General features: G+C 43.3%; 1 protein-coding gene across 4 annotated transcripts in view; it reads left to right on the forward strand.

Moving 5' to 3' along the window:
* Positions 1 to 26,306, forward strand: part of AChE-2 (acetylcholinesterase 2) — a 113,285-nt gene that overhangs the window by 32,442 nt on the left and 54,537 nt on the right. For all 4 annotated transcript variants that reach the window (XR_013040891.1, XR_013040890.1, XM_076541092.1 and 1 more), the window contains exon 2: positions 14,971 to 15,113. Coding sequence is in view for 2 of the 4 variants with exons in the window: in XM_076541092.1 (XP_076397207.1) it covers positions 14,971 to 15,113 (143 nt within the window). In the remaining 2 variants the exon portion in view is untranslated. The remainder of the gene's footprint in view (positions 1 to 14,970; positions 15,114 to 26,306) is intronic.

Below are 26,306 nucleotides of genomic sequence, written 5' to 3' on the forward strand. Positions count from 1 at the left end.
GGGAAATTGGGAAATTGAGAAATTGGGAAATTAGGAAATTGGGAAATTGGGAAATTAGGAAATTGAGAAATTGGGAAATTAAGAAGTTGGGAAATTGAGAAATTAGGAAATTGGGAAATTGAGAAATTAGGAAACTGGGAAATTAGGAAATTGGGAAATTGGGAAATTGGGAAATTGGAAAATTAGGAAATTGGAAAATTGGGAAATTGGAAAATTAGGAAATTAGAAAATTGGGAAATTGAAAAATCTCAAAATTGAGAACCAGAATGCTACAAACTCAGTTTATCGAAACGTCAATCTCCAGAATTACTGGTGAATTACCTGTCGCAGGGAAATAACGAACGTTACGAAGCAAAGTTCCAGAATCGAAACGTCGCCGATTCTTTGATGCGTCTTACATACCGGAAAGTTGAAAAAAACCGTTCACCTGGCTCGACACGTAGCTTTCCTTGAAATTGCTCGGCGAATCAGAGAGCGGCTTATAGGTGACGACACAGCCGGAAATGGGCTTCCATTTTCAGGAAACGACCGAATCGCGGCTTCTTTTGTCTCGAAAGAGATCTGATCGAACGAGAAACCGAAGGAAATATATTTTTCGACGACAGCGCGAAAGGGATAAGTTCTCGGGAACCTCTCAGGACCTCTCCAACTTTCTTCTCTTACGTTTGTTTTATTTACCGATATTTCTGCACGGAGTTTTAGCAATATTTCGTTTCTATTTTTAACTGGTTAGGTGGTGGGTTAGGCCTCGATAAATTAGATTTAGAAATGGCCTGAGTTCTCTTTTAAAGAGGAAGGACATGGAAGTGAAAGTAAGGGTGAAATAAAGTTATTAAAAAAGAAGGAGTCGTTGGAGTATAAATTAGAGGTAAGTTTGGTCTATTGCACGTCACGCGTATCCTCACAATTTCATCACGGTCCCATGGTGTTTAACCATACCGTCATGATATTCGCGAACTCGTAGCTGAACTTCACACCGCAACGATGAACCAGCTGGGAACGGCGTTTAATCGAATTTTCACCTTTACGGACATGCTCTGTTAGAGTTGAAAAGCTGAATTTCGACTAATTTGGCTGGCGGTCACCTTATCTCCGTGGACAAACGGTATTTTGGTAGCGGTGCATTTTTCGCGAGTCCGTTATTCGCTCGAGCGTTTTGTTTATTCGCGATAATTAGATTTCTTCGCGGGATAAAGGCAATTAACCGTCGGAAAAGTCAGCAGCGGGAATTCTCTGGCGATACCAGCGTGTCGTTTATAAAATCACTGGTCTATATGTGAGCAGCAGGGTATCTCATCTCCATAGAGATCGAATTTTTATTCAAGAGTTGCCAGGCTACGTGACCGGAATCACTTTCAGCTAGGCTGCATCGATGACACCCATAAAGATTCGACTCTCTTCTTTTTTTTATTCGGTTATTGTTGCCGACACTTGCATCCGAGAAGTCGGAAAAACTCTATCGAAGAGAATCGGCTTTAACCGAACAATATTTCACCTCCATCCGTAACTGTTACACGTTACACCACTTTCGATAAATAACGCAACCTCGATGAAATTCACTCGGAATCAATTCTGACTCGTCACTTTTACATATGCTGCGTCAACTTGGAATAGCATAGACGTCCTAATTTAATCCGACTCTTAATTGGAACTGACGTAAATGTCATTAATTTAACTCAGACCTAACTTGATGGCACTAAGTTAACTCAGACCTAACCTATACTTAATAAACTTAACTCAGACCTAACCTAGACTCAACAAACTTAAGTCAGACCTAACCTATACTCAAAAAACTTAACTCAGACCTAACCTGATGGCACTAAGTTAACTCAGACCTAACCTATACTTAATAAACTTAACTCAGACCTAACCTAGACTCAACAAACTTAACTCAGACATAACTTGATGGCACTAAGTTAAGTCAGACCTAACCTATACTCAACAAACTTAACTCAGACCTAACTTGATGGCACTAAGTAAAGTCAGACCTAACCTATAATTAATAAACTTAACTCAGACCTAACCTGCACTCAACAAACTTAACTTAGACTAACCTAAACTTAGCAGACTTAACTCAGAGCTAACCTGCAATCAAAAAACTTAAGTCAGACCTAACTTATACTTAACAAACTTAACTCAGACCTAACCTAAACTCAATAAACTTAACTTAGACCTAACCTAAACTCAATAAACTTAACTTAGACCTAACCTAAACTCAACAAACTTAACTCAGACCTAACCTAAACTCAATAAACTTAACTTAGACCTAACCTAAACTCAATAAACTTAACTCAGACCTAACCTAAACTCAATAAACTTACCTCAGACCTAACCTAAACTTATCGAACTTAACTCAGACCTAACCTAGCCTTATAAAAACTTGACATAAACCATTTCCTGTGAGCACACGTGATGGCAGAAGTGCCACGATTAGCACTAGCTGCAAAAAAATTGTACATAGCTGAAAAAGTGAGAAAAACGGTGATTAACGTGGCACCTTGTTCTTTTAACCCACTTGCAAGCTTTTGAAATACACCGAACGAGAGGATTTACGATTGAAGTTTTCGAGTTCCCCAACATTTTTCCCCTACCGCTGGCAGGTACTCGTGACACGGAATCACCGTGCAACGGTACAAGGATAAAATATAACTTATAACCAGCCATTCATGGACACACCCCCATTGTTTACGGGACGGCTTAATGTGGCCGGTGATAAATCTGTTCGTGAAAAGCTTAACGACGTAAAGATCCCGATAAATCCCGGATGAAAGCGGCACGGTCAAGTTAGCTCGTTCATTTAACCATTTCTATGCTTCGGAAGCTAAACCAATAACGACACAACGTGATTCGAAATTTAATAATGTCCAAATATTTCTGTTTCGAGTATGATTAATTTTTTTACGATCGCGTGAAATATTAACGATTCCGTAATGGGTTCGCTCTTTCCCTGGAACGTGTACAGGAACGTAGATTATTGCGGGTTGAAATTTAGTAAGAGTTGTTCGCGTTAGAGGTGACGACTTGATCGTTAAAAATAACGCGAGATCATTCAATTGGTCGAACGAGGTGGAATTAAAATAATGATCGGCGACAAAAATGGTCCCATCGGTGTTGCTTGTTATTACATTCATTGCCGCTTCATTATGTAATCGAGCTGATCGGCGCGAATTCATAAAATGGCCGGAAGGAAGGATTCGTCGAAAAGTCAATTTCGTTCTTCTATCCAATTGAATCCGCTTGATTGGTCAATGTCGGATCGATTCGAGCTTCGCTGGAAACTTTTACCGTTAATTAAGCGAACCGTGCGAAAACCGAGAAACTGTCCGATTCGAAAAAAAAACGAAAGAAGGACAAAAAAAACAGATGAAAAAGTAGGTAAAGAACCGGGAGAAAGGTGTTCGATCGTTTTGATCGAACTTTCAAACGCACAAAGAAAATAACCATTCAATTAACGCATTATTCGTGCTGACAAAAACAGTTTCTAAATTTGCTGATCTCGTTTCAACGTTTTTAATAAATTTCTGCTTGCTGGACCGAGATAACTTGATCAATTTCACTACGACGTAAATTGATCTAACAAAATTATACGTAAACTTAATAAATTTAATATAAGTGACACATAGACTGCATTAAATTAACTTGAACTCAATTTGACTTCAATACACTTGACTTAAACCTAACTCAAACTAATAAGACTTAACTCAGACCAAACCTAAATTAACAAACTTAAGTCAGACCTAACCTAAACTTAATAAACTTACGTCAGACCTAACCTAGACTTAATAAACTTAAGTCAGACCTAACCTAAACTTAATAAACTTAAGTCAGACCTAACCTAGACTTAAAAAGCTTAAGTCAACCTAACCTAGCCTTAATAAACTTAAGTCAGACCTAACCTAAATTAATAAACTTAAGTTAGACCTAACCTAGACTTAAAAAACTTAAATCAGACCTAACCTAGACTTAAAAAACTTAAGTCAGACCTAACATAGACTTAAAAAACTTAAGTCAGACCTAACCTATCCTTAAAAAAATTAAGTTAGACCTAACCTAAATTAATAACCTTAAGTTAGACCTAACCTAGACTTAAAAAACTTAAGTTAGACCTAACCTAAATTAATAAACATAAGTCAGACCTAACCAAAACTTAGAAAACTGAACTTACACCTAATCTAAACTTAATAAACTTAAGTTAGACCTAACCTAGACTTGAAAAACTTAAGTTAGACCTAACCTAAACTTACGAAACTCAACTTAGACCTAACTGAACTTATTATTTTCAACGTAGAGACGTTTTCAGCCGAATTAATAATTAAAGATCGATGCGCAAAGTGAAATTTGCTCTCCGAAAATAAACGCTGGAAGAGCGAAATTACTTTTCAATAAATTCGAAACGGCGAAACGAGGTTAGAGCGGGAAATTTGAATCGGTAAATTGAAGGTTCGTTCAGTATCATTAGAATCGTTTATTGCCCGGTACGGGATCGAGTAACGAGAGGCAGAATGGAATATCGATTCGCTTAAAACGATAGCCGACCGTGTAAAACTTCAATTTTACAAGGTAGCGCCGATTAAAACTAATTTCATTTCATCGACTACGACATTCCCTCCGTCCTCTTCTCCTCCTGTTATTGGAACTGCCGATCTGTCCAAGCATTTAATTAATCCTTCCCTCTACATATTTCGTGCTTTCTAAATATTAATCAAACTTTCCGTCACATAACTATCCGTTATTATCCAGCAAATTAATTTTCTATCCAAATGCTCGATTTCTCGGGCTTCCGATACAATTCCCGGTATTTCAACTGTCCGAACGTATCGTGTTCAGGGTCGTCACCGAAGGCCACACGGAAGAATCGAAAATTTATAAACCGGAGGTTTCACGCGAAAACGTTTCAACGTGGCGGTGGCTCGTTTAAAAAATTTATTCGACGCGACCAAAGCCTGCAATTAAAAAAAAAGCAGGGGAAGGCTGTAATCTAAATTGTCGCGGAGTTAAAATCGCGAAACAAACGCGGCGAGGGTGAGGGTCGATAAGTATCGTGCAAGGGTAGCCCGATAAAAAGCTACAAAGAGGACTTATATCCCAGGATATCTGACCCAATTTCCAACACGGTCGAAACGCGTAAACGATTCTGACGCACGTCAGTCCACCGGCCAGCCACGAAATGCCCTCCACGTAATGAATTAACGCCTCTCGCAGCCTTTTTAAACACCTTCTCGCCTGGAAATTCTCGTTTCTCTTTTAATTTCCCGCGACTCTAACCTACTTCTGAACTTGTCATCGGAGAAATTTATGGATATCGGAAATTTTATTGGCAAACTGCAATTTTACGATGGGAAAGTGAACCAGGAGAAAGTGAACATTTTTCAGAAACGGAGTAGATAAATTTCTCGGGGAACACTACGAAATTGAGTATGTAATATGGCGCACTGATCAGTTTCCTCGGAAAAATGGAAGACAATGCATCCTAAGTAGATGTGGACCAACTGTTTTTTATAGACTAAAATTTTCCTGTAAAGCTCTTAAAAAATCGAACATATCCAGAATAAATTTAGCACTTATCGAAGTAGCGAACATAACCTCAAAAAAGCACAAATTATCCCGCAGCGAACTACCGCGAATTATCCGTTGGAAATCGGCCGCTCATGCCCGGGGCAAAACATTTATCAGCATAGTTTGCTCAACATTTATCCAACGGCGGAACAATAAAGTGCAATTAACGCGGCAAATAAGTTGAAGCGGCGAGGAGTAGGAGGATGGTTTCCGTAAGTTTCCAGCCGCAGATTCGTCCTTGAGCCAAATACGCGGTGGGAAGGGCTGGCCATTCGACCCTCTCCATGCCTTCCGACTGCGATTACGAGGATAGGCCGCAGTTCTAAATTATACATTTCGCTTTCGCCGCATTTCCCGCGTCCCTTCGGCTGTCTTCGAGCTCGCTACGGAACTCGGTCAGCCGCAAACCTTCTCTTCCGCGGAAAATCGTCTTTGAATATTCTATTAAACGAGCGTTTGCGAAACGACAAAAAACTTTAGCGGATTTATCGAGCGGGTTACAATCTTTTTCCGAATTCGCGCTCTGTTTAATTTAACACGTGCAGGGAAATAATGGAGTACGGTGTTCTGAATAGTTAACAAGAACTCGTAATGCAAATTTAACTCGTGCTTTTTGGAAACTAAGACCGACAGCTGGAGCCAAATTACCCGGGACATTAACCTTCGCAACGCGTTCGAAGGTCCACTCCGGACAAATTTATGGTGCAGCATAAATTTTTACTGCGCTAAAACTCTTGTCGGTAGCTCCGAAACTAAGGCCGATAGACGGGTATATCTATATAGAAAAGTTGCTAGAAACATCGTCTATGACAACATATTTCAAGCGCATAAAAATCCGTCAACTTTTTGCGTCGCGCCCATTTCTGAACCGACTATGCGCGACGCGTTTTTTCGATTTTCTCCAAATCCGTGCGACAATTCATAGGTTGTCATGTATCAATCTCTTTCGGGCGATCAACTCTACGCGACAATTGCATCGGTTTTTCATTTTTTATCGGTGAGGAACAGCGATACACACTCTCCGTAGATTCGAGCGGAAATGATCGGGTCCGAAGCAGGATCGATCGATGGCAGACGGTAAATCAGGATTCCCGGATGGGGCACGCGCAGATTCTTTTTTCCTCGAAGCGAAAGGCAGGCGTTCACCCGTGGGAGATTAAAGTTGAGCAGCGATTCGTGGGAGGGAAACTTCCTGGCAAGATCCAATCAGACGGAAAACTTTATTTTCCACGGGCCTTCGAATGTTGATTCATGACTCCTTCGTGGATCGAGCTCGTTAAACGGCCGGCTCCGAATCGATTCGGCCGGCGAATCTGATCGACTGCTTCCTTAAATATCCGCTGCACGATACCCTCGCGCACGGCGAATCGGGAAAAGTAAACTATGCAAATCTTTTGTACGAGAAGGAGCAGACTTTTTTCCACGGAAACTTATTTCGCGCCGCTTAACCCGTAGATCGAGCAGGATTAAATCTCACCTGCGAATCTTTTTCAAACAACTTACTTCGGAATATCGATCGAGGCGTACAATAGAAGCTGCTTTAAGGGCTAATTGCAATTTGTCGAGGAAAGAAGGGTCCAAATTCGATCTAGCGAGCCATTCATTTACCGCTGGCTGTACAATACGCACACTTTTCCTCGTCGTTTGCATTATCGGACAAAGGAAAGTCCGAAGCCGGAAACGTTCGCCGCTCTTCAATTATCGAGTGTCCAGGATCGTTGTACCGTTGCCGATTAATTGCTTTCAGGTGGTCCCTTTAGAATTCGAAACGGGAAACGATTTAAAAGACTCGCCAGGTCGATAGAAATTCATGGTTAAACGAGCCTGCCTTCCAATGGAACCCTTGCCCGCTTTACGATTCAAGCGGACTGTCATCCAGTCCTAAGATTCGAAATTCCTGAAAGAGTACAGACAATGCTAGTATGCAAGACATATTATTAATACAGCCAGTTCGAAAGCTCGAGAATATCTAATTTTCGGTGCTACTTAGTTGGATGAATCTGATATTGATCGGTCTGTAATGCAAAAGTAATCGAAAGTAGGTTATCTATATAGGGCTTGAGCGGAGCATCCTGCACCCCACTGCTTTATACGGCACGGAATCTACAAGGTACAAAGCACTGAGGACTCTTACTAATCTTCCTAGATACAGTTTCATCATCACCGTCGCGATATCATTAGCCCAGCTATCACAGCGACATTTACCTCCGCTATCATAAATCAAAGGCGAAACAGCTAATTGCCGACCCTCAAAAATACGTTGACGCGTACGAGTCGGAGCACTAGCGAGAAAGTCGATGTCATGCGCCATCTAGCGGTGAGCTGTCATAAATGGTATATCCGCGAAAGGATATGACGAACAGCCCGAATAAACGATGTAAATGACAAGTACTCGTATGCTTTTGTCCGGCACTGTACATCTTCATTACTGACCGTCGGGTCCATACGACCGGGTTTCACGTTTTATGAGCACAGAAGGAGGATTAAATGTACGGGTCAACTGACGAGAACGGAGGATGGCTGAATTTAGCGACGATAACGAGGAAGAACTTTCGGATGCGGAAAGTTCTCTGGCCATGCTGTGTCCGTGTAGTTCTAATTGACCGAGAAACAGTCGAAGCTTTGTATTACTCACTGGCCGGTCTGGCCGAAATGGAATTGTCGGATCGTCGGTTCTCGAGAATTCGGCAAACAACCTACGATTACCGGCCGCCATCTTGCTTTCGAACTTCGGCCAACTGATTAAAGCGATATCCCCTTCTTGTTTTTAAGCCGAAACAGATATCGCCCTCGATTCGATTTCGCTCGTTTAGAAAAATAAGGGCATTGAAACCGTTATTTGACAGAACTAGTTAGAAAAGTATCGAGGAGATACCCGGAAGAAATTGCTGTTATCAGTGTAATCGTTACAATTCTCGGGTTCGAGGGACCCGGTTAAAAACATGACTTCCTTTCAATTTTCTATCCGTTGCTCCTGCAATCTACGACTTTAAACGCTTCTAAAAATAGTTCTCTTAATTGGTCAGCCGGAGTTTAATAAGTTAGTTGAAAAGGGACACCAAAGTATCGGTACGTCTTCGAGTAGATGACGATACCTGAAGCGAGTAATATGAGATGACTGGACTTGGAACTAATAGTTCAAAGAAAAAGTAGAGAACAACAGTGAAAGGAATAAAAGTGTCAGATTTCGGTATGTAAATCCGTTTAATGGAGTTTCGGCGCGACCTCATTGGCGATTGTTTGGTCCACAGAGCGACGCAATGTTTGAGGACACAATGTAGATACACGCGATATGGTCAGCGTGTTTACATTAATTTGCAGGGTTGTGTTTCTGGGCACGTATCTCGCGAGCGAATATAATCGCAGGGACGCGCGCGTGCGTTGCGCGTTCACCGGAGCGTTATTAGGAAAGTTTCGGGCGGAAGTTCGACGAGTAAACCCAGATATAGAAACTTGCGAGGCGGAAGCGAACTCGATTCGATGCCGTTTCATTAATCCTCCTTTGGAAATTTCTCCAGGCTCGAAACGAGACGAGTCAGAGTATTCGATGCATCGCGTCGTAGCCGAGCGGAAGCGACCGCGTTCGTAGCTGTAACGAGATCCAACGAAGCCGCAGGCCGAATTAATTGCGCACAGCTACCGTTCCGATGTCTGTCGGCCACCTCTTTGCGCCTCGGCTTTAATCGAACCAGCACGGCAACCCTGCAAACACGTTTACGCCGTGTTTACACGCGCCTCGTGAACCTGCATGCATGATTAAACGCGTATCTGGCCGGGGTCACAGACACCCGCTCCGCGAACCTCTTCGATTCTTTTCCAATTGATTCATCGATCGAATAGCGTGATCGATCACGGTTCTTTCGCTGACTCGTTTTGCTCCAATGGGTGGGGTCTTACGCGATTCCTTCCATCAATTTTCGTGACAGGGCTATAGCGTAGACACTCGGTTTCTAATCGCGGGCTAAGTGGCATGTGGTGTACGCTGCTGAGCAGCTAGGGAAAATGGCGACGTATGAATCACTCATTGCTTTGAGAGCGCTGTGAATAGCTGAGGAGAGGTTCTAAGGAACCCGGTGTCTTTAGAGACCGTAGAGGAATCTCGGCGATTCTGGGAATCCTAAGACTTTGGCGACTCTAACAGAGGTATGCGAGGTGCGCAGGGGTGTACATATATTTATGCTATCGTGGTAAGAATCGTGGGATCCTTTGGAACGTAATAATCTTAGGAGTGTGGGAACCCTAGGACCGTAGGAGTCATAAGCTTCCTAGGTATGAGGGAGTCTTCCTAGACTCCTAGGTCCTCTCAGGACCAAAGAACTTCCGAAGAACTCTTAGGTCCTAGGAATCCCAGCACTCTAGAATCTCTATGATCTTAAGAAACCAGAGGTTCTATAAACCCAAAGGTCCTAAGAACCTAAAGTCAGTAATCCAGAGGTCCCACATGCTCCAAACCTCCTATGGACCTGCAGAACATAATCCTTAGAATCCTAAAAATTCTAGTGATTCTGAATGTACATATACGACATCTAGCAGCGATGTAATAAAAGTAGTAGTAATGGCTCCATGTCGTCTAAAGAATACGATCTTCTTCTTAAAGCGGCAATTTGAACGGCGGATTTCCATAAAGAACTTTTTTTGTATTCGAACGAAAAGTATTCTTTATTACGTGGAGCAGACGCGTAAGCCCATTCCAGCAATTTATCCAGGGTAATTTATCTACCCTTCAGCTCGACTCGCAGTCAGAGACATCGTTCTTCGTCGTCGGAAATGAAATCGCGCTGCTGTCAGTGACGCGGAAAACGGCGTAGAACCGTCATCGGACTGTGAACGAAATTTCCAAGTTTCCTTTCAAAACTCCACCACTTAACGTCGCTTAATATCGCGGAAGCATAAAGAATTGAATCCCTTTCGCCGCTTCAAGAATGATACAGTTAACCTCCTCGACAAAAGCCGTAACTTTACGGATGACACGAAGACATTCCTCGAACGGAAGAGGGAATGTCGATATTTAATCTTCGTTGTATTTTTCTGAAACGTCGCTCGGTGTCTGAAGATTTTGGGTCTCGAAGTCGCGGGAAGTTCGCGGTGGCCAACGAGCTACGGAAATTGGGAGCGGCGAGGGAACTAGCGAAACTACTATTCAGTTTATCGCTCAGAACACGATCACGATTAATATTGCTGTTTCGGACGGATACGAGACACGCGATAAGCCTGCCACGTTGCTGAATGTTAACTGCAATATCGTGTCAGACCGCTGGTAAATTGACCCCACCTAGTTACAAATACTTCATTCGAGAAGATCGAGTACATTATAGACCACCGTTTAAGCACCGTTAAATTTCTTTATTTCGGTAAATCGGGTTGGTAGAGGTCGCTAGTGTCATCGGTGCCGCCATCTTGTTTATACTGAAACAATTCGCAGAGATTCAGTTATCCCGTTCATTATATCAACGCGTTTCCCATTCCACGATAAAGGAACAATTATAATTTCTCTCCGCTGTGGGGATGTCTGTAAAAATGTCCGATAAAAAGCTCCACGCTGCGAGAAGACCGACAGTCACGAAAATGGAATCCGACTTACGAACGCAACCGTGAAAATATCGCTTCAGGAATGAATTGAAACCATCATTGTATTTATGACCGGGGTAGTTTTAAAATATAGTCATATTATAGTTATTAGTACTCGTGTCTAGCCTTAGTATTGCCTCTAACAGCACTAATAACTATAGCGACGCTACTTGATATAGTAGTAGTTCTACTCTACTAGTAGTAGACTACTCACTGGTGCCTCTAGAGGTTCTACCCACTCGGCATACAAATCCCCTCTGCTCCTATAGTCACTATACTCGATACAAACCCAGCATAAGTCATACATACAAATTTATAGTCGTATCAAGACTATAGCAGTGGAGAACGTACACTCGTACAATATGCATTCGTCGTGCGAACAGTTTATTTCGAGTTTGCCTTCTGTTCAGCTCCCTCGCGAACTCCTCCTGACACAGGCTACTTATTTTCGTCGGAGAAAAAGAAGAAGAAACTCTAACGGAGCAACATTAACAACGAAAAGATTTATGCGCCGGGCTCTCGCGATGTTTCTTCTTCATTTATGTATCTTCCGTGTTGCGGCGACACGTGAAAAATTCATGGCCGACGAATTTTTCACGACAAAACGGCACACGGCGATGTTCGAGCGGAATCATTTTTGATTTCTCTCGTTTTTCTCCGCCTTTCCCGCATTTTTATCTTCTGCGAGGTACGTTTGCACTTTGGTTACAGTCGAGCTTATTTTTATGGATATAAGTTGCGTGGAGAGGAGAACAAGATGGAGGTAGAGAAACAAGATGGAGGTAAAGAAACAAGATGGAGGTGAAGAAACAAGATGGACGTAAAGAAAACAAGATGGACGTAAATAAACAAGATGGACGTAAAGAAACAAGATGGACGTAAAAAAACAAGATGGACTTAAAGAAACAAGATGGACGTAAAAAAACAAGATGGACGTAAAGAAACAAGATGGACCTATAGAAACAAAATGGACTTAAAGAAACAAGCTGTACTTAAAGAAACAAGCTGAACTTAAAGAAACAAGATGGGCTTAAAGAAACAAGATGGACATAAAGAAACAAGATGGACCTATAGGAACAAGATGGACTTAAAGAAACAAGCTGTACTTAAAGAAACAAGCTGAACTTAAAGAAACAAGATGGGCTTAAAGAAACAAGATGGACATAAAGAAACAAGATGGACATAAAGAAAACAAGATGGACCTAAAGAAACAAGATGGACGTAAAGAAACAAGATGGACCTAAAGAAACAAGATGGACGTAAAGAAACAAGATGGCCCTAAAAAAACAAGATGGCCCTAAAGGAAACAAGATGGCCCTAAAAAAACAATATGGCCCTAAAGAAAACAAAATGGCCCTAAAAAAACAAAATGGCCCTAAAAAAACAAGATGGCCCTAAAGAAAACAAGATGGCCCTAAAAGACAAGATGGCCCTAAAGAAAACAAGATGGCCCTAAAGAAACCAGATGGCCCTAAAAAATCAAGATGGCCCCAAAAAAACAAGATGGCCCCAAAAAAACAAAATGGCCCCAAAAAAACAAGATGGCCCTAAAAAAACAAGATGGCCGTAAACAAATCTAGCAAGAGATACGCGTTCCAAACACGGGTAATAAAAGGAAAAGGAAGAAAGTAGTTTGCGAGACGAAATGGCTGTTATGGGTTGTCTGATCAATGCGAATAGTCAGCGTTGGGAAGCCGCGAACGTTCGAGTTTTACCAGTCGGAAGCTGTTTCGCGAAGACTTCGCAACGTGCCGTCCCTGTTTGCGGTTTGCACGACCGCCCGCTTTCGAAAAGCCCTCTATCTCCCGCTTCGATCGAGCTCCCGAACTTCGTCTTCTTCCGTTTCTAATCTACCCCTTCAAACTTCCGCCTCTTATCGCAGCCAGTATTTGCCAATGGAAAGAACTTCGTTATCGCGAGCGTTCGCAATAAAGAAAAGTGTGCTTTGCAATTTGCTCGGTGGGGTGTTAACGCACTCCTTCCCGATACCCTCTTTTCACCGGCCTTTGACCTCCCGATAAAAATGCTAGCTTCCCGTGGAACACCGATTGTAGCTGGAATAGAATCATAGCGAAGATGGGGTGTCAAGTGTTAGCGAGCTAACGTGTTATAGTTGTAGCGACACGAAGCGTCATAATGAACTAGGGGCGTTCTAGAACAGCCGTAGGTGGCTGATGTTACCGAGCTAGAGATGATAGTTAACCGATGAGAATATGTATCAGCAGTATGGTAGCGCGGTGAGAATATTAATCATACCGGGCAGCAAGTAAGAGTGTCACAGATGAGGATGACGATGGACTTGGCAATGACACGGTGCAGTTATAGTTGGGTGAATGGCAAGAGCGACAATGACCTTGCGGGAGCACATGCAAGGTAGAACGACCAATGTGGTAATTGTAATACAATGGAAGAGTGGCAGTAGGGCAGCGACGTATATAGCGAATGACCTAGGGTCGCCTAAGTCTTAGATTCGTGTAGCAACTTTCATCCCCCAGTTTTCCGGAGTTCCAGGAAAATTCAGTTAGGTAACCGAATAACATCGGGTTGATACGTCCATAGTCAACAATGCGTTAAGACCTTGAGCCACCTCCCTGTCAACACGCCACGTGGAAAAACAGAAGGGTAATGGAAGGGTAGTATCCAACTTCCGTCGTCTGGATTCCCGTGAAAATTGTCGAGACCAGAGGGCAGCCAACAAGTTGCCAACAGTGAATCGATAGGGAGGAGCGCGTCGAGGCGTGACTCGTCTAACCTTGCCCTCTTCTTTTTTTTTTAACCCGTTTCCAGTCATCCCTCGTTCCCGCGAGGCAACCTCTCGATCTCTCTGCTTCTCACGTACTTACCCTCTCTACTTTTCCCCCCGCTTCGCCCCTACTTAGCCTCGACCCTCCACTTTGTTCCACCCTCGGCGATCTTCGTCTTCCTTTAGCGATATCTTTTACCCCGCCGAGCTTCTGTCTCCTTCAATTTCCGACCTACCTGTCCCTGTTTCTTCTTCTCGCCCTGAGAGCTTCTCCAGCCTCGGGGAATCTCGAATATCCTCGAGGAACCCGCTGGGTAATTGAGTTCTTTTACATCGCACCGTCGCTCCGAATCCCGGAAGCGCCTCCCAAAACGAAGGGTGCGTATCGATTGTTCCCTGCGACGATTCTTGCCCTTCTAAACGCTGCGCGCTAAACCCTCTGGGAGTATTCGTTTATTTCGACGAACCTTGCATCGACTTGAACTACTTCGGGCTTAAAAACCTGGGACTCCTCGAGTGAAAACGAATTGCAAATTGAGGGAAAATAGTGGAACTGTGGTAAATTCGGAAGTGGAGTACACTACCTTTGAATATACAGCAGTCCAACTAAAATTCCTTAAAAGCGTCCCGATAAAATCGAGGACATCGAAAGAGACGTAGCGTTACCGAGCGAACAATCTCGGAATCCCGAATGTATCGACGGATAAATTCATATTTCATCGGAGCGACGTGGGGGCCATCTATAAGAGGAGGGTGACCGTGGACGAAATATTTACAAAGCGAATAGCTTGACACGTTAACGGTATCGGTTCGACAGGGAATCTTTCATTTCGCGCGTGTCCTGGGGTAGCCACCCTTTGGGACCTGAAAGGCAGCCATGGTTTTTGCATACTCCGAGTAAACGATGAAAAGAAGCAACGGCAGAGCCGACGTTGGGGGATAAAATGTTTCTTTTCTCGGAGATACGCTTGATTTATTGATCGCGTTCTTTGCCGCTAAGTTTCCCTTTGTGTTTTACTGCACCCCTCGTCATATCGTTGTTCCTTTTAAGTCTCCCTCCTTTAAGATCGCGTATTATGACCCCGTCGGTGTGTATGTTTCAGGAACTTACTTCATACTGTACGACTTCATCGACTTCTTCGAGAAGGACCAAGCGAGCTTCCTGGAACGCGACAAGTTTCTCACCATCATCAACACCATCTTCAAGAATATGTCTCAGATCGAGCGGGAAGCCATTACTTTCCAGGTGAGTCATTATTCGTCCCGAGCTAGAATAATCGGTATCGAAGTACAATCCCGACACGTCCGTGAAAACAAGGCATTCGGGAAAGAAAAACTTTCGAAATCGTTGCAGTTTGTCACACAGGGCTTAGAAACTCGCCTTAGACAGTCGATATTCCGCTCACGTCGGGCCAAGACACATCCAGCGGATGGCGGTATAAGGCTGCAGTAGTAACGGACCGCGCAAGTCAGACGGCCCTGCACTTTGTACCGCTCTCAGCGAACCAGTGGTAATGGAAGACAGGAGTCAGACACGGGACTTGAATATTCCATGCACGCCGTATTACATTGGACCCCGGGAATTTTCATAACATTCTAGTTTCCCGGGTTACTCCGCATGCTCGGAATCCTCGCGTTCCATCCGCTTTGACAAAGATTTTCCTCGCCTCTTAAAACATTGCTCAAAATTTCCTGCGAGACTTCGACACTCCACTGTAGGCTACTCTGGTAGGCTCTGTAGGCTAGACTCCCTATCTCTGGGGATCCCTAGATTTATAACTGTGATCTCTATCGTTAAATCTGGGCTCAGCCACTATTGGTAGAGTCATGATCATAACTCCTTCGGTTCCTAATGATTCCTAGGTTCCATATCCTACAATCAATTTCTGGGTCCACATCATTAATTCCTGGGGATTAGCATAACTCCAGGTCACGATAACTAGGACGCATCCATTATTTATAAGGATTAGTCCCAAATCCTCGTTAACTTCGCAAGATCCTTCAGTGATTCGCAGATCGCTAGTTCCCTAGGATCATTGTCCTCGGTCGGTAAAGAAGATCAGTGCTATTTAATAAAATATCTCCGGAGCAGATTAAAAAATTTTCGTTATTGTTCCCGTAACGAGTCACCGTATCGCGGAAAGGAAGATTGACAAGGCTCGACTGAAGGATCGAAAGAGGGCATTTCTTCCGCGTGGAAGTTCTGATAAAAGTCCCCCGTGTCACCGCTGCCCTGTTAATATTGGAGGAAGAATGGCAGCCCAAAGGCTGGGAAGCACGTCGGAGTCGTTGAGAAACTTCCTGGCGTTATAGTCCGAACACTGTAACGCTCTTTCCCTTTTTTCATTCCGCGAACGCAAAGTGCTCGGAAGTTTAACAATGTGTTCGCGAGAAGTCGTGTGGAAAAAAAGTTTGGGAAAAATTAATTTGAATCCCTTCACCGTACGAATTTCGTGTTCTTTTTAATTCGGAAAGTATCACTTTGGTAGAAACCGTGTCATTTTAGAAGAATATGTTTGTGAAAGCTGAATTTTTATCGGGCTTTTGGGAAAACCTCGCAGTGATTTTACAGGTGTTCTGGCGACAGGTGGGGCGAATCGACCCTTGGGAAATTTAGAAACGTTAATTCTCCGTTCGTTAGCTGTCCATTGGGTGTCATAGATATTAGCCCCGTCTGTCCTGTATTATTCGATATTTCAATTATGAACGCGAATTCGATCGACAGACGGGGGTGAATAATTCGGGCCGTCCTTCGAGGCCACAATCGATTCTCCAAAAGTAGAAATTTATAACCTAAATTCGCTGTCCGCGATTGTCCCGAATTAGACTCCAAATTAGCGAAATAGAAATTCTATTCTTGCATTACCATTCAATCTTATTCGATTCCCAGCGGTGACATCGCAACACGGCGAAAAGCCAAACACCCTCCCTCGTAGGTGGAAAAAGTTTGAGGGAAATCGATCGGTCGAATCTAAGGGGATATTCAGGGTCGAAGGTCCCAAAGGGTCGCTCGAGGGGAGGTTCGATCAGAAGTTTTTCCACCCTCTTAAAACAAACGAGTTGGTAACCACACAAAAGGGAAGTGTCCAAAAACAAGGGCGGTTCGCTACTAATCAATATCGTTGTGTACACGGTTAATGTCACCCCCTCCCTCCTGGAAGGGGTGGTTCTATGTGAGGTCGCCGCTAATTACTTTCCTGTCGATGATACGTCGCGTCAAAGCTACCTCGCCGTGGATCAGGGTTTGTAAAACCTCGAGCGAGCATCCATTTAATTAAGCAGCGACATGTGCGAGGGGGTGGCAGGTGCACCAGGCTGGAAAATTGAAATTGGAAAGGGCTGTCTGTACGCTGAAGATCTGATCTCTTCAGACATCCGTTTTTTCTTCGTTTTTTAAGGGAACATCGCTGTACAGGAAGATCCTTTGGTGAAAAAGGGGTTGCTCGAGGCAAACGGATGAAAATGAATGGACATCCGGCGACAACATTTTTACGACGTTGCTGGATGTATCATTAACGTTAATAAACTTTCCTTATCTCGAACTTCGCTGTTAGCGCATTAGGACTTAATTTCGATCCGACCCAGATACGCTATTCTTTAACTTTTCGATCCTTAACTTGGACTTTGGGTCTACATTACTAGTTTTAAATCCTCTTAAAACTTGCCTTAACCCTTAAATGCATATAGTTGTATAAATGCAACATACCGGTTTTAATCTCATAAATTATATACAAAATGTAGGAAACCTGCAACGAGTACTGTTGCAGATATGCCACGTACCCATCAAATACGTCATCTGTTCGTTTTAATTTGAATGAACCGCTTTCAAGGTATTTTGTTAGTTGATAACTTTTGGTAAAATTAGAAAATCATGCATTTAAGGGTTAATATCAAGTCCAAATACTTATGGTTGGGTTAGATTCCTTGTTTAGAATACCTCTCAATATTTACGAGGATAATTTCTGTAAGATTTCTTAAACTGAACGAGTTCGTATCACGCGCATGCAAATGTTTACCTCCGCCGGTTTCATAAATACGATGCTCCAATATTCCCGGCCAAATCGGACGCAGCTCGCGTAAATATGTATGCACCCTCGTTTCCGGTGAACCAGCATTCTTGAGCGCGACCCTTGCACCCCTTTCACGGCTAAATAATGGGGCCATGAATATTCAGCCTTTAATTTCTTGAAATCTATGAATCCGAACCCTTAATCGAAGGAACGAATTCGGTGACACAGAATCGAATCTCTCTTTGTGCTTTGCCGGGGAATAATGGGACGTTCCTTTTCGAATCGAACGCCCCACAAGGAAATCGACTCTTTAACGAACATTCGGAGTTGGAAGTATTTTGAAACAGTTTTCATGCTTCGAGAAATGCTGCTTTGATGTTCTCGTTACATTACGTGCCTCGCATGTATTTAACGTCTACAGAAATACCAACTGGGTTAGGTGTAACTTGCAGGTTAGGTTGGTAAATAATTAGGTCAGGTTAAAAATTAATCGCGTTAGATCAGAATCGGTAAGACCGACATAAAATCAGTTATGTCAGATTATCTTAATGTTAAATCGAAGTTCACTATCGCTTTCGTTAAGCTACAAAGGTCGTTTAATCTTTAAAGTCATAATTTCGAAATATTTCACCATCACGAAATTCATTTAACGCCAGCCGGGCGCAACAAGTACAAAAACGAATAACATCGCCTCTAAATTAAATGCAAATTAATTAATCGTGAACGTATCAATTTCAACCTAACCTATATAAACCGCGCGAAACTCGATGATCAAATATTAAAACAGGTGCGTAATCGACGTTTCCGAGAACGTAGTACGTCGCTCGTAATTACGGGATTAGGTAATCGCGAGAGGGGCAGGAAAAATTGAGCGAGACATTTTCTACAGGTGGCACGTCACGGACGACGAAGGCAGAGATAAAAGCCCGTGCCGAAAATTGATTTCCAACAAGGTGGCCGCATTTACATAGACCGCCCCTGGCTCGCAATCCGTAGCCACCCGTCCCTTTCTTCGCCAGGGTGGCCACCACCCCCGTTCTGCTCGCATTTCAGCCGAGCACGATTTGCATTCCCCCGGGTCCGACTTTTGTCGAACACTTTCACGAGCCGCTGCACCGAAAATATTTCGACACCGGAACCATCCGGCCGAAATTTTCGACCAACGTCGTTTCTCCATCTTATTTCGACCTATTCCATCGAAATCCATCGAAAGAGGAACGAATTTTATTCTTCAATTCTATAGTCGCTATATATTATCTTATCCGTTGGGTCGCGTTAGGTTAGGTTGCTTTACAGGTTAGGTTATATTCGTGTTCTGATTGTCAGCCATTTTCTGATGTCACAATTGTATTTTAAGGTTAAGGAATTTAGAGGTTAGGTCATTTTACAGCTTTACTAGTTAGGTTATATTCTTGTTTTGATTGTCAGCCATTTTTTGGTGTCACAATTGTATTTTAAGGTTAAGCAATTCAGAGGTTAGGTCATTTTACAGCTGTACAGGTTAGGTTATATTCTTGTTCTGATTGTCAGCCATTTTCTGGTGTCACAATTCTATTTTAAAGTTAAGCAATTTAGAGGTTAGGTCATTTTACAGCTTTACTAGTTAGGTTATATTCTTGTTTTGATTGTCAGCCATTTTCTGGTGTCATAATTGTATTCTAAGGTTAAGGAATTTAGAGGTTAGGTCATTTTACAGCTTTACTAGTTAGGTTATATTCTTGCTCTGATCGTCAGCCACTTTCTGATGTCACAATTATATTTTAAGGTTAAGCAATTCAGAGGTTAGGTCATTTTACACCTTTACAAGTTTGGTTATATTCTTGTTCTGATTGTCAGCCATTTTCTGATGTCACAATTGTATTTTAAGGTTAAGCAATTCAGAGGTTAGGTCACTTTACAGCTTTACTAGTTAGGTTATATTCTTGTTTTGATTGTCAGCCATTTTCTAGTGTCACAATTGTATTTTAAGGTTAAGCAATTCAGAGGTTAGGTCACTTTACAGCTTTACTAGTTAGGTTATATTCTTGTTTTGATTGTCAGCCATTTTCTACTGTCACAATTGTATTTTAAGGTTAAGCAACTTAGAGGTTAGGGCATTTTACAGCTGTACAGGTTAGTTTATGTTCTTGTTCTGATTGTCAGTTATTTTCTGATGTCACAATTCTATTTTAAAGTCAAGCAATTTAGAGGTTAGGTCATTTTACAGCTTTACAGGTAAAGTTATATTCTTTTTCAGATCGTCAGCCATTTTCTGATATCACAATTGTACTTTAAGGTTAAGCAATGTAGAGGTTAGGTCACTTTGCTGACGTTGTCTCCATAACCTCAAAGTCCCTTCGAAAATTCCGGAAAATGATTGAACCAAGAAGTAGCGAGATAAATTTGATTAAATTCGTGTGTTGCAGTAGTGACGTGTTCCATCAACCGGTACGATACCTTCGAGGGTAGATTCAGAAAGTGGTATCGCGACGCTGGCCAAGATAAAGCGTCGTGGAACATTTATAATTAACCCTAAAACCGGAGGTATCGTGGATCTGGGTCGGTAATTATGAACACGTGTTTGCGAATATCCGTGTAGCCGCTGAAACTCTCGGCCAAGATCGATCGTCGTTCCCCTACCCCCCTGACCCCGAGCCGAGCCGCTGAATTTTTCAAGCAGCCCCATCCGCCCCTCCGCCACACCAATTAATTATTTATTTTGACGTCATCCGATATTATGCTCGAGCCAAGGACACGGATCTGTCCGAATTCTGGCATCTCAAGGATGCATCCTGGAATTTTTTTTATTCCGCGTATCGTCAACGGTGGCGTACATGTTTTACGTCCGTTAATTCGGTTAGTAAAATATATTTCCGGATTCGGCGAGAAAGAGTTGCAATTATATTGGCCTTCAGGATTTTCATAAACGTTAATTGTGCAAATTTCAAATGTAGCGGTTCATATTTCACGTTTAATTATCGCTCGTGTTTAACAGAGGTAACGATAATCCGTAGATTATAATAGCGTGCAGAGGGTAACTCTTAAAGCAAGAACCGCGAAAAATAGGTAATAACACCGGAATCTAGTAGGGAAATAAAACGGCGTACGATTAAAAATGTTCGAGCCCGAACGCACGGAAGGAAAATAAAATTAATTTTCCAATTTTGCAGAGAATTCGACAATATTTGAGCTCGCGTCGCGAACACGCGAGTTAACCAGATTAACTCGAAATTGAAATTATTCCGCGGATAAAACGAACGAAACAATGTCTTTAATTTTCGACCGAGCGTGGAAATATCGGTGGTCGGTGTTCCAGCCCTCTTTAGCGAGTATTTCGAAAGGTCACCGCGGTTGCCTGGGACGAGCTGAATAAATATTGTAATTTCAACCGCTCTCTGACGCTTTCGACCAATGAAATTCGTGTATTTGTTGGGTGTTAAAAATGGCCGGAAATCAGTATTCATAAACACGCCTCCACAATTTCACTGTCAGACGTACAGCTTCCGCTGGACAAAATAAATTTTACGCCATATCGACGAATTTACATTCCGCCCTCGTTATATCGCCCACTGGAAATTCTGACAATACAAACTGGACAACCACCACTGGCCATATAACGAGAGTCTATAATATAGTTTTAATTAATGTAGTTTACTGTACTCAGCCACGAAGCCATATCCAAAATAAAAATTGGGATTCGAAAATTTAAAAGATGGTTCTCCATTTTGTGAAAGCATCGCGTTATAGCAAATCAGGGAACGAATCGTTGCTGAAGGCCGTTAGAGGGAAAAGCAGATGGCACGTGGGACGCGCAGGCCGCGTTTCCCAGTTGATATTAATGGTGTTCAGTTATCGAGCCAGTAAATCAAGCTTTGTGGTTACACGCCAGTCTCGATAAGTGACCACCCCTTAAATCGACCTCACAGCCACTATGCCCTCTCGTATCTTCCCCTTTCGCTCGATATCTGAACTCTGATTTCCCGTCCAATTCAATCTGCTCGAAAATTGAAGACCTTTTGTGCGCTGACGCTTGAAAATTTTACGTCGGTTTTTCACATTTAACAATTTTCTATTACTGTGCCATGTTTTTATGCATACGTGTCTGGTTATACTTTTGAAATCATGTGTATTTTAGGTTATGTCCGATTTACTTATTTGTACGCGACGATGCATGTTATTTTAGTAGTGCCTTTGTGGCACGTTTTAACGCTAAACCTACCGACATATGTGTACTTAATTTGAAATTAAAAATGAAGTTGAAAAGTAAATAAACAACCAAACGTAAATTGGTACACACATTTATTCTTTATCTTGATGAAAATCAATGCTGATTTTAAAGAATGTATTTTAACAAAATGTGTTCCTTACGATAAGAAATTTATGGACCGGTCATTTGACCTAACCGGTTAGTGTTAAAGAAGCACGCGTTAAAGCTCGGTTACGTTCGTCAGATAAAAACACGTGAACAACCGTTATAAAAACACTCGGCACTAAAAGAAAAAAGCATCAACAGCTTGACAAAAAAGCACCCTCGGTTTAAGCCTGAAGCTCCGGAACGAAGAAGGATAACAGCGAGCCCCAGTCTCGAAGCTTTATCCAAACGTCATTACTTTTAATCCGACGGAAACATACGGGTTGACCTAAATTTTCGAGAAACAGATACGGTAAACAGAGATACAGAAAGAAAGATGGCCGGGCGAAAGCTTTTAAATCAGCCGCAAAGATTTTTCCACTCGATCCGGCAACAATCATCCCTCGACAAGATTATTTAAACAAAAGTTCGAGTCCGAGGCATTGTCTCTCGGCGCGTTCGCGATTCGAGGCCCGGCTCTCTTTGTTTCCGGTGAAACATTACGGAAAAGTCCTGCGGCCAGCGCTTCTTTCTTCGTGACTGGATACCCCGCCTCCTTCTTCTTCTTGTTGCCTCTATTCTCGGCTCCTTTTGTATCACGGTGCGCTTGTACCGCGCTGAAATAACGCCGGACGACGAAACACCCGGCTACGTGACGAAAAATAATGCCCTCGAGCGGTTCGATACGCGAAAAATGCTCGGGGACGTGTTCCGCGCCTTTCAAATAGCTACACGTATCCTTGCGAACTCGTGTGCCAACGTACCACTACGTCGTGTACGGCACACGATCTTTGCACGGCACCGATATTATGTCGGTACAATTGCATCATTTCAAAGGCAAATTCCGATTTTCAGCCATGCCGTTACAAAGTAACGATGCACTACGTCGATGCACTTTCAGAAAAACGTCTTGTTATTTATGAACGTAGCGATGCTAAACACGTAGCGCTACGTGTACCAGCACGCGTAAAAATACGTTGTGCCGATATGTGCCTTCACACCGGTGTTTTCGAAAATTAAGTTTTTAGGACAAAGACGCGTCGATACGTCGACTGAGTCATTAAATGCTAGTTTGTTGCGGGCAATGATTCAACGAAGGGTCTTCTCCGAAACGTGGCACTACGTTGTGCGCGCAGCAACCAACCGCGGAGTTAAGTTTAATTACAAGGACGTTAATTTCAGTGGCACACCTCGCGACCGCCGATAACAGAATTATCACCTGCGGCGATCAACTTCGATTCTAATAATACTCGCCACGGTTCGCGATCCGACCATGCGATCCACTTGCACGTACACGGTGTCCAAAAGTTCCGTGATCCCGCCGAATAATTATTTCGAACGCTGCAAACATTGGTTCCAACCTCGTCACATCGGTAATTTAAAAAGTATTTAAAAAGTACGAAGTTCGTGATCAAAGAACGGTGAAAAACCTCCTACAGAAAGTTCTGAAAGCAAATTTGAAATGAATGGATGAAGTGGATGCACTTGATTTTAACGATTCGAGGGTTGCATCGAGAAGAAAATAAAAGTATAAACGTTGGTACGTTTGGAACACTCGATATATTCGAAGAAACCGATTCCCAATACACGAGGCTCTCCGGGCTATCCGCTTCGGAAAGTTATCGCGAACTTTTAATAGCCAATTCCGATCTTTCGTTGATATTCGCGCAAGAATCCTCCTGTTCCCGGCGCCTCTTTCTCCGCTGGTGACGCAGAGGCAGGCGCGCGCATGCGCACCGATCGCGCGCCGCCGGAAGTGACACGGAATCGAACGCGAATTGCCGAGCTACGAATATCTTTCTCGTCTATGCTACAATGAATTTATGCAGATCAACCTTTGATTAGATTTCCTTCTGATACTCTGCCAGATGCATGCGCCACTTGCGATGGCTGTTCTCGAGCAAAGGAATATTTCCCAAATTGTGTCGCTCCTTCATACATAGCACACCGCGATAGAGAAATTACAAGTAGAGGTACAATACGTGAGTGAATCCGTCGATACGCTTCATGGCAATATAGCACGAGTAGGCAGCGATTAGCATTGGAACGCGTGGATAACACTTGGCGATATAATTCGTACAGATTTAGTGCTTCTCTAATTCGTGCTGATTCGACGAGTAGGTTCCGTGCGTAGCGATATGGCGCATAGTAATTTCCGCGCGTGGCGATATGGCGCTCAGTAATTTCAGCGTGTAGCGACATGACGCGTAATTACTACAGCGCACGGTAATTCCGGCGCGGGAAGATACGGCGCATAGTAATTCCAATGCATGGTAATTATAGCGCGTGGCGATACAACGCGTGGTAACTCAGCTGTGCCAGGATAAACGCGGAGATAGTAATTCCAACGCGTTGTAGTTCGAGCACGTGGCATGTATTGCCACGCGTTGGAATTACCACAACGCGTGGTAATTCCAGCATGTAACAATATGGTGCGTGGAGTTACAATGCGTGAAATTACGACACGTGGAGTTACGACGCGCAGTAATTCCAACGCGTGGCAATATAACGCGTGGTAATTCCAGCATGTAACAATACGGCGCGTGGAGTTACAGTGCGTGAAGTTACGACGCGTGGAGTTACGACGCGCAGTAATTCCAACGCGTGGCAATATAACGCGTGGTAATTCCAGCGTGTGGAGTTATAACGCGTGGTAATTCCAGCGTGTGGAGTTACAACGCGTGGAGTTACGACACGTGGAGTTACGACGCGCAGTAATTCCAACGCGTGGCAATATAACGCGTGGTAATTCCAGCGTGTGGAGTTACAACGCGTGGTAATTCCAGCGTGTGGAGTTACAACGCGTGGAGTTACGACACGTGGAGTTACGACGCGCAGTAATTCCAACGCGTGGCAATATAACGCGTGGTAATTCCAGCGTGTGGAGTTACAACGCGTGGAGTTACGACACGTGGAGTTACGACGCGCAGTAATTTCAACGCGTGGCAATATAACGCGTGGTAATTCCAGCATGTAACAATACGGCGCGTGGAATTACAGTGCGTGAAGTTACGACGCGTGGAGTTACGAAGCACGGTAATTCCAACGCGTGAAGTTACAACGCGTGAAGTTACGACACGTGGAGTTACGAAGCGCAGTAATTTCAACGCGTGGCAATATAACAAGCGGATTTAAACACGCATCATTCTGGAACTCCTTGACCCCAACCTAATCCCCCACAAAATCCATGTTGCCAAAGACTCGCTCCCGAAAGTTCGCAGAGAGCGAAAATCAATGGCGTCCAACACCGACGAAGCGTAATGCAGGTTTAATCCAAGCCCTAGTCCCTACTAATTGATACCTAGCTCGGCTTAACCTAGCACCAGGTTAGTGCTTAACGCACAACTGCGTCACGTTGGGTTCGCGCATAAACTACGCCCAGCTGGTACATTTGATAAGTATGAAAAATGATTTGATAGATCATGGTAGTTGACAGGACAAATTGCAAAATGGTGAAACGAGGATCAGAGGCGGGCCGAGATATTTGGTCGATAAGCGAGCCGAGTTTAAAGCACGGCTTACGGCACTTAAAATCGGCTGAACGCATGAAAATTGCCTGTCACGTGTAATTATAGGCCTGATCGAGAATCAGATTATCCGTGCACGGTGATCGGTGACAAGAAACCGGGTCACGCGGCCGCATCGAATAAACTTTCCTTAATATCCTCGTAAAATTAGTGGCCGTAACTTTGAGAAGAGACATGCCAAACAACGAGAGTTTCGGAGTTGGGCCAAGCGTCGGCATTACCCGAATGATCGCGTATTAAGAAAATAGTTCTCGAACGGCGAAGGAAATTGGATTCTCTCGGTTTTAAAGAAGACGTAGTCCGACGCGCGTGTGGGTACTTTCACCCTCCACCGGCATTAAATATGAACGCGTTTGCCACCCTCGCTTACCCCGTGAACACGCGTGATATTTCACGCCCTTGAATTTTCTGGCTACCTCCATAAATTCCGTTGCTTAAAGGGTCTGAGAACCTTTTATGGCAACACATTGTGAACACCGTTGCAAATTTAAGCATCTGTCTCGTCCGTTTCTCCCGGGTGCCGTAAAGTGGCCGAAAGGTTTCGGGGCCGAACTCGTGCACACCGGTTGCAC

Source organism: Megachile rotundata, chromosome 16, assembly GCF_050947335.1.
Source record: "Megachile rotundata isolate GNS110a chromosome 16, iyMegRotu1, whole genome shotgun sequence".
Taxonomy (NCBI): Eukaryota; Metazoa; Arthropoda; class Insecta; order Hymenoptera; family Megachilidae; genus Megachile; species Megachile rotundata.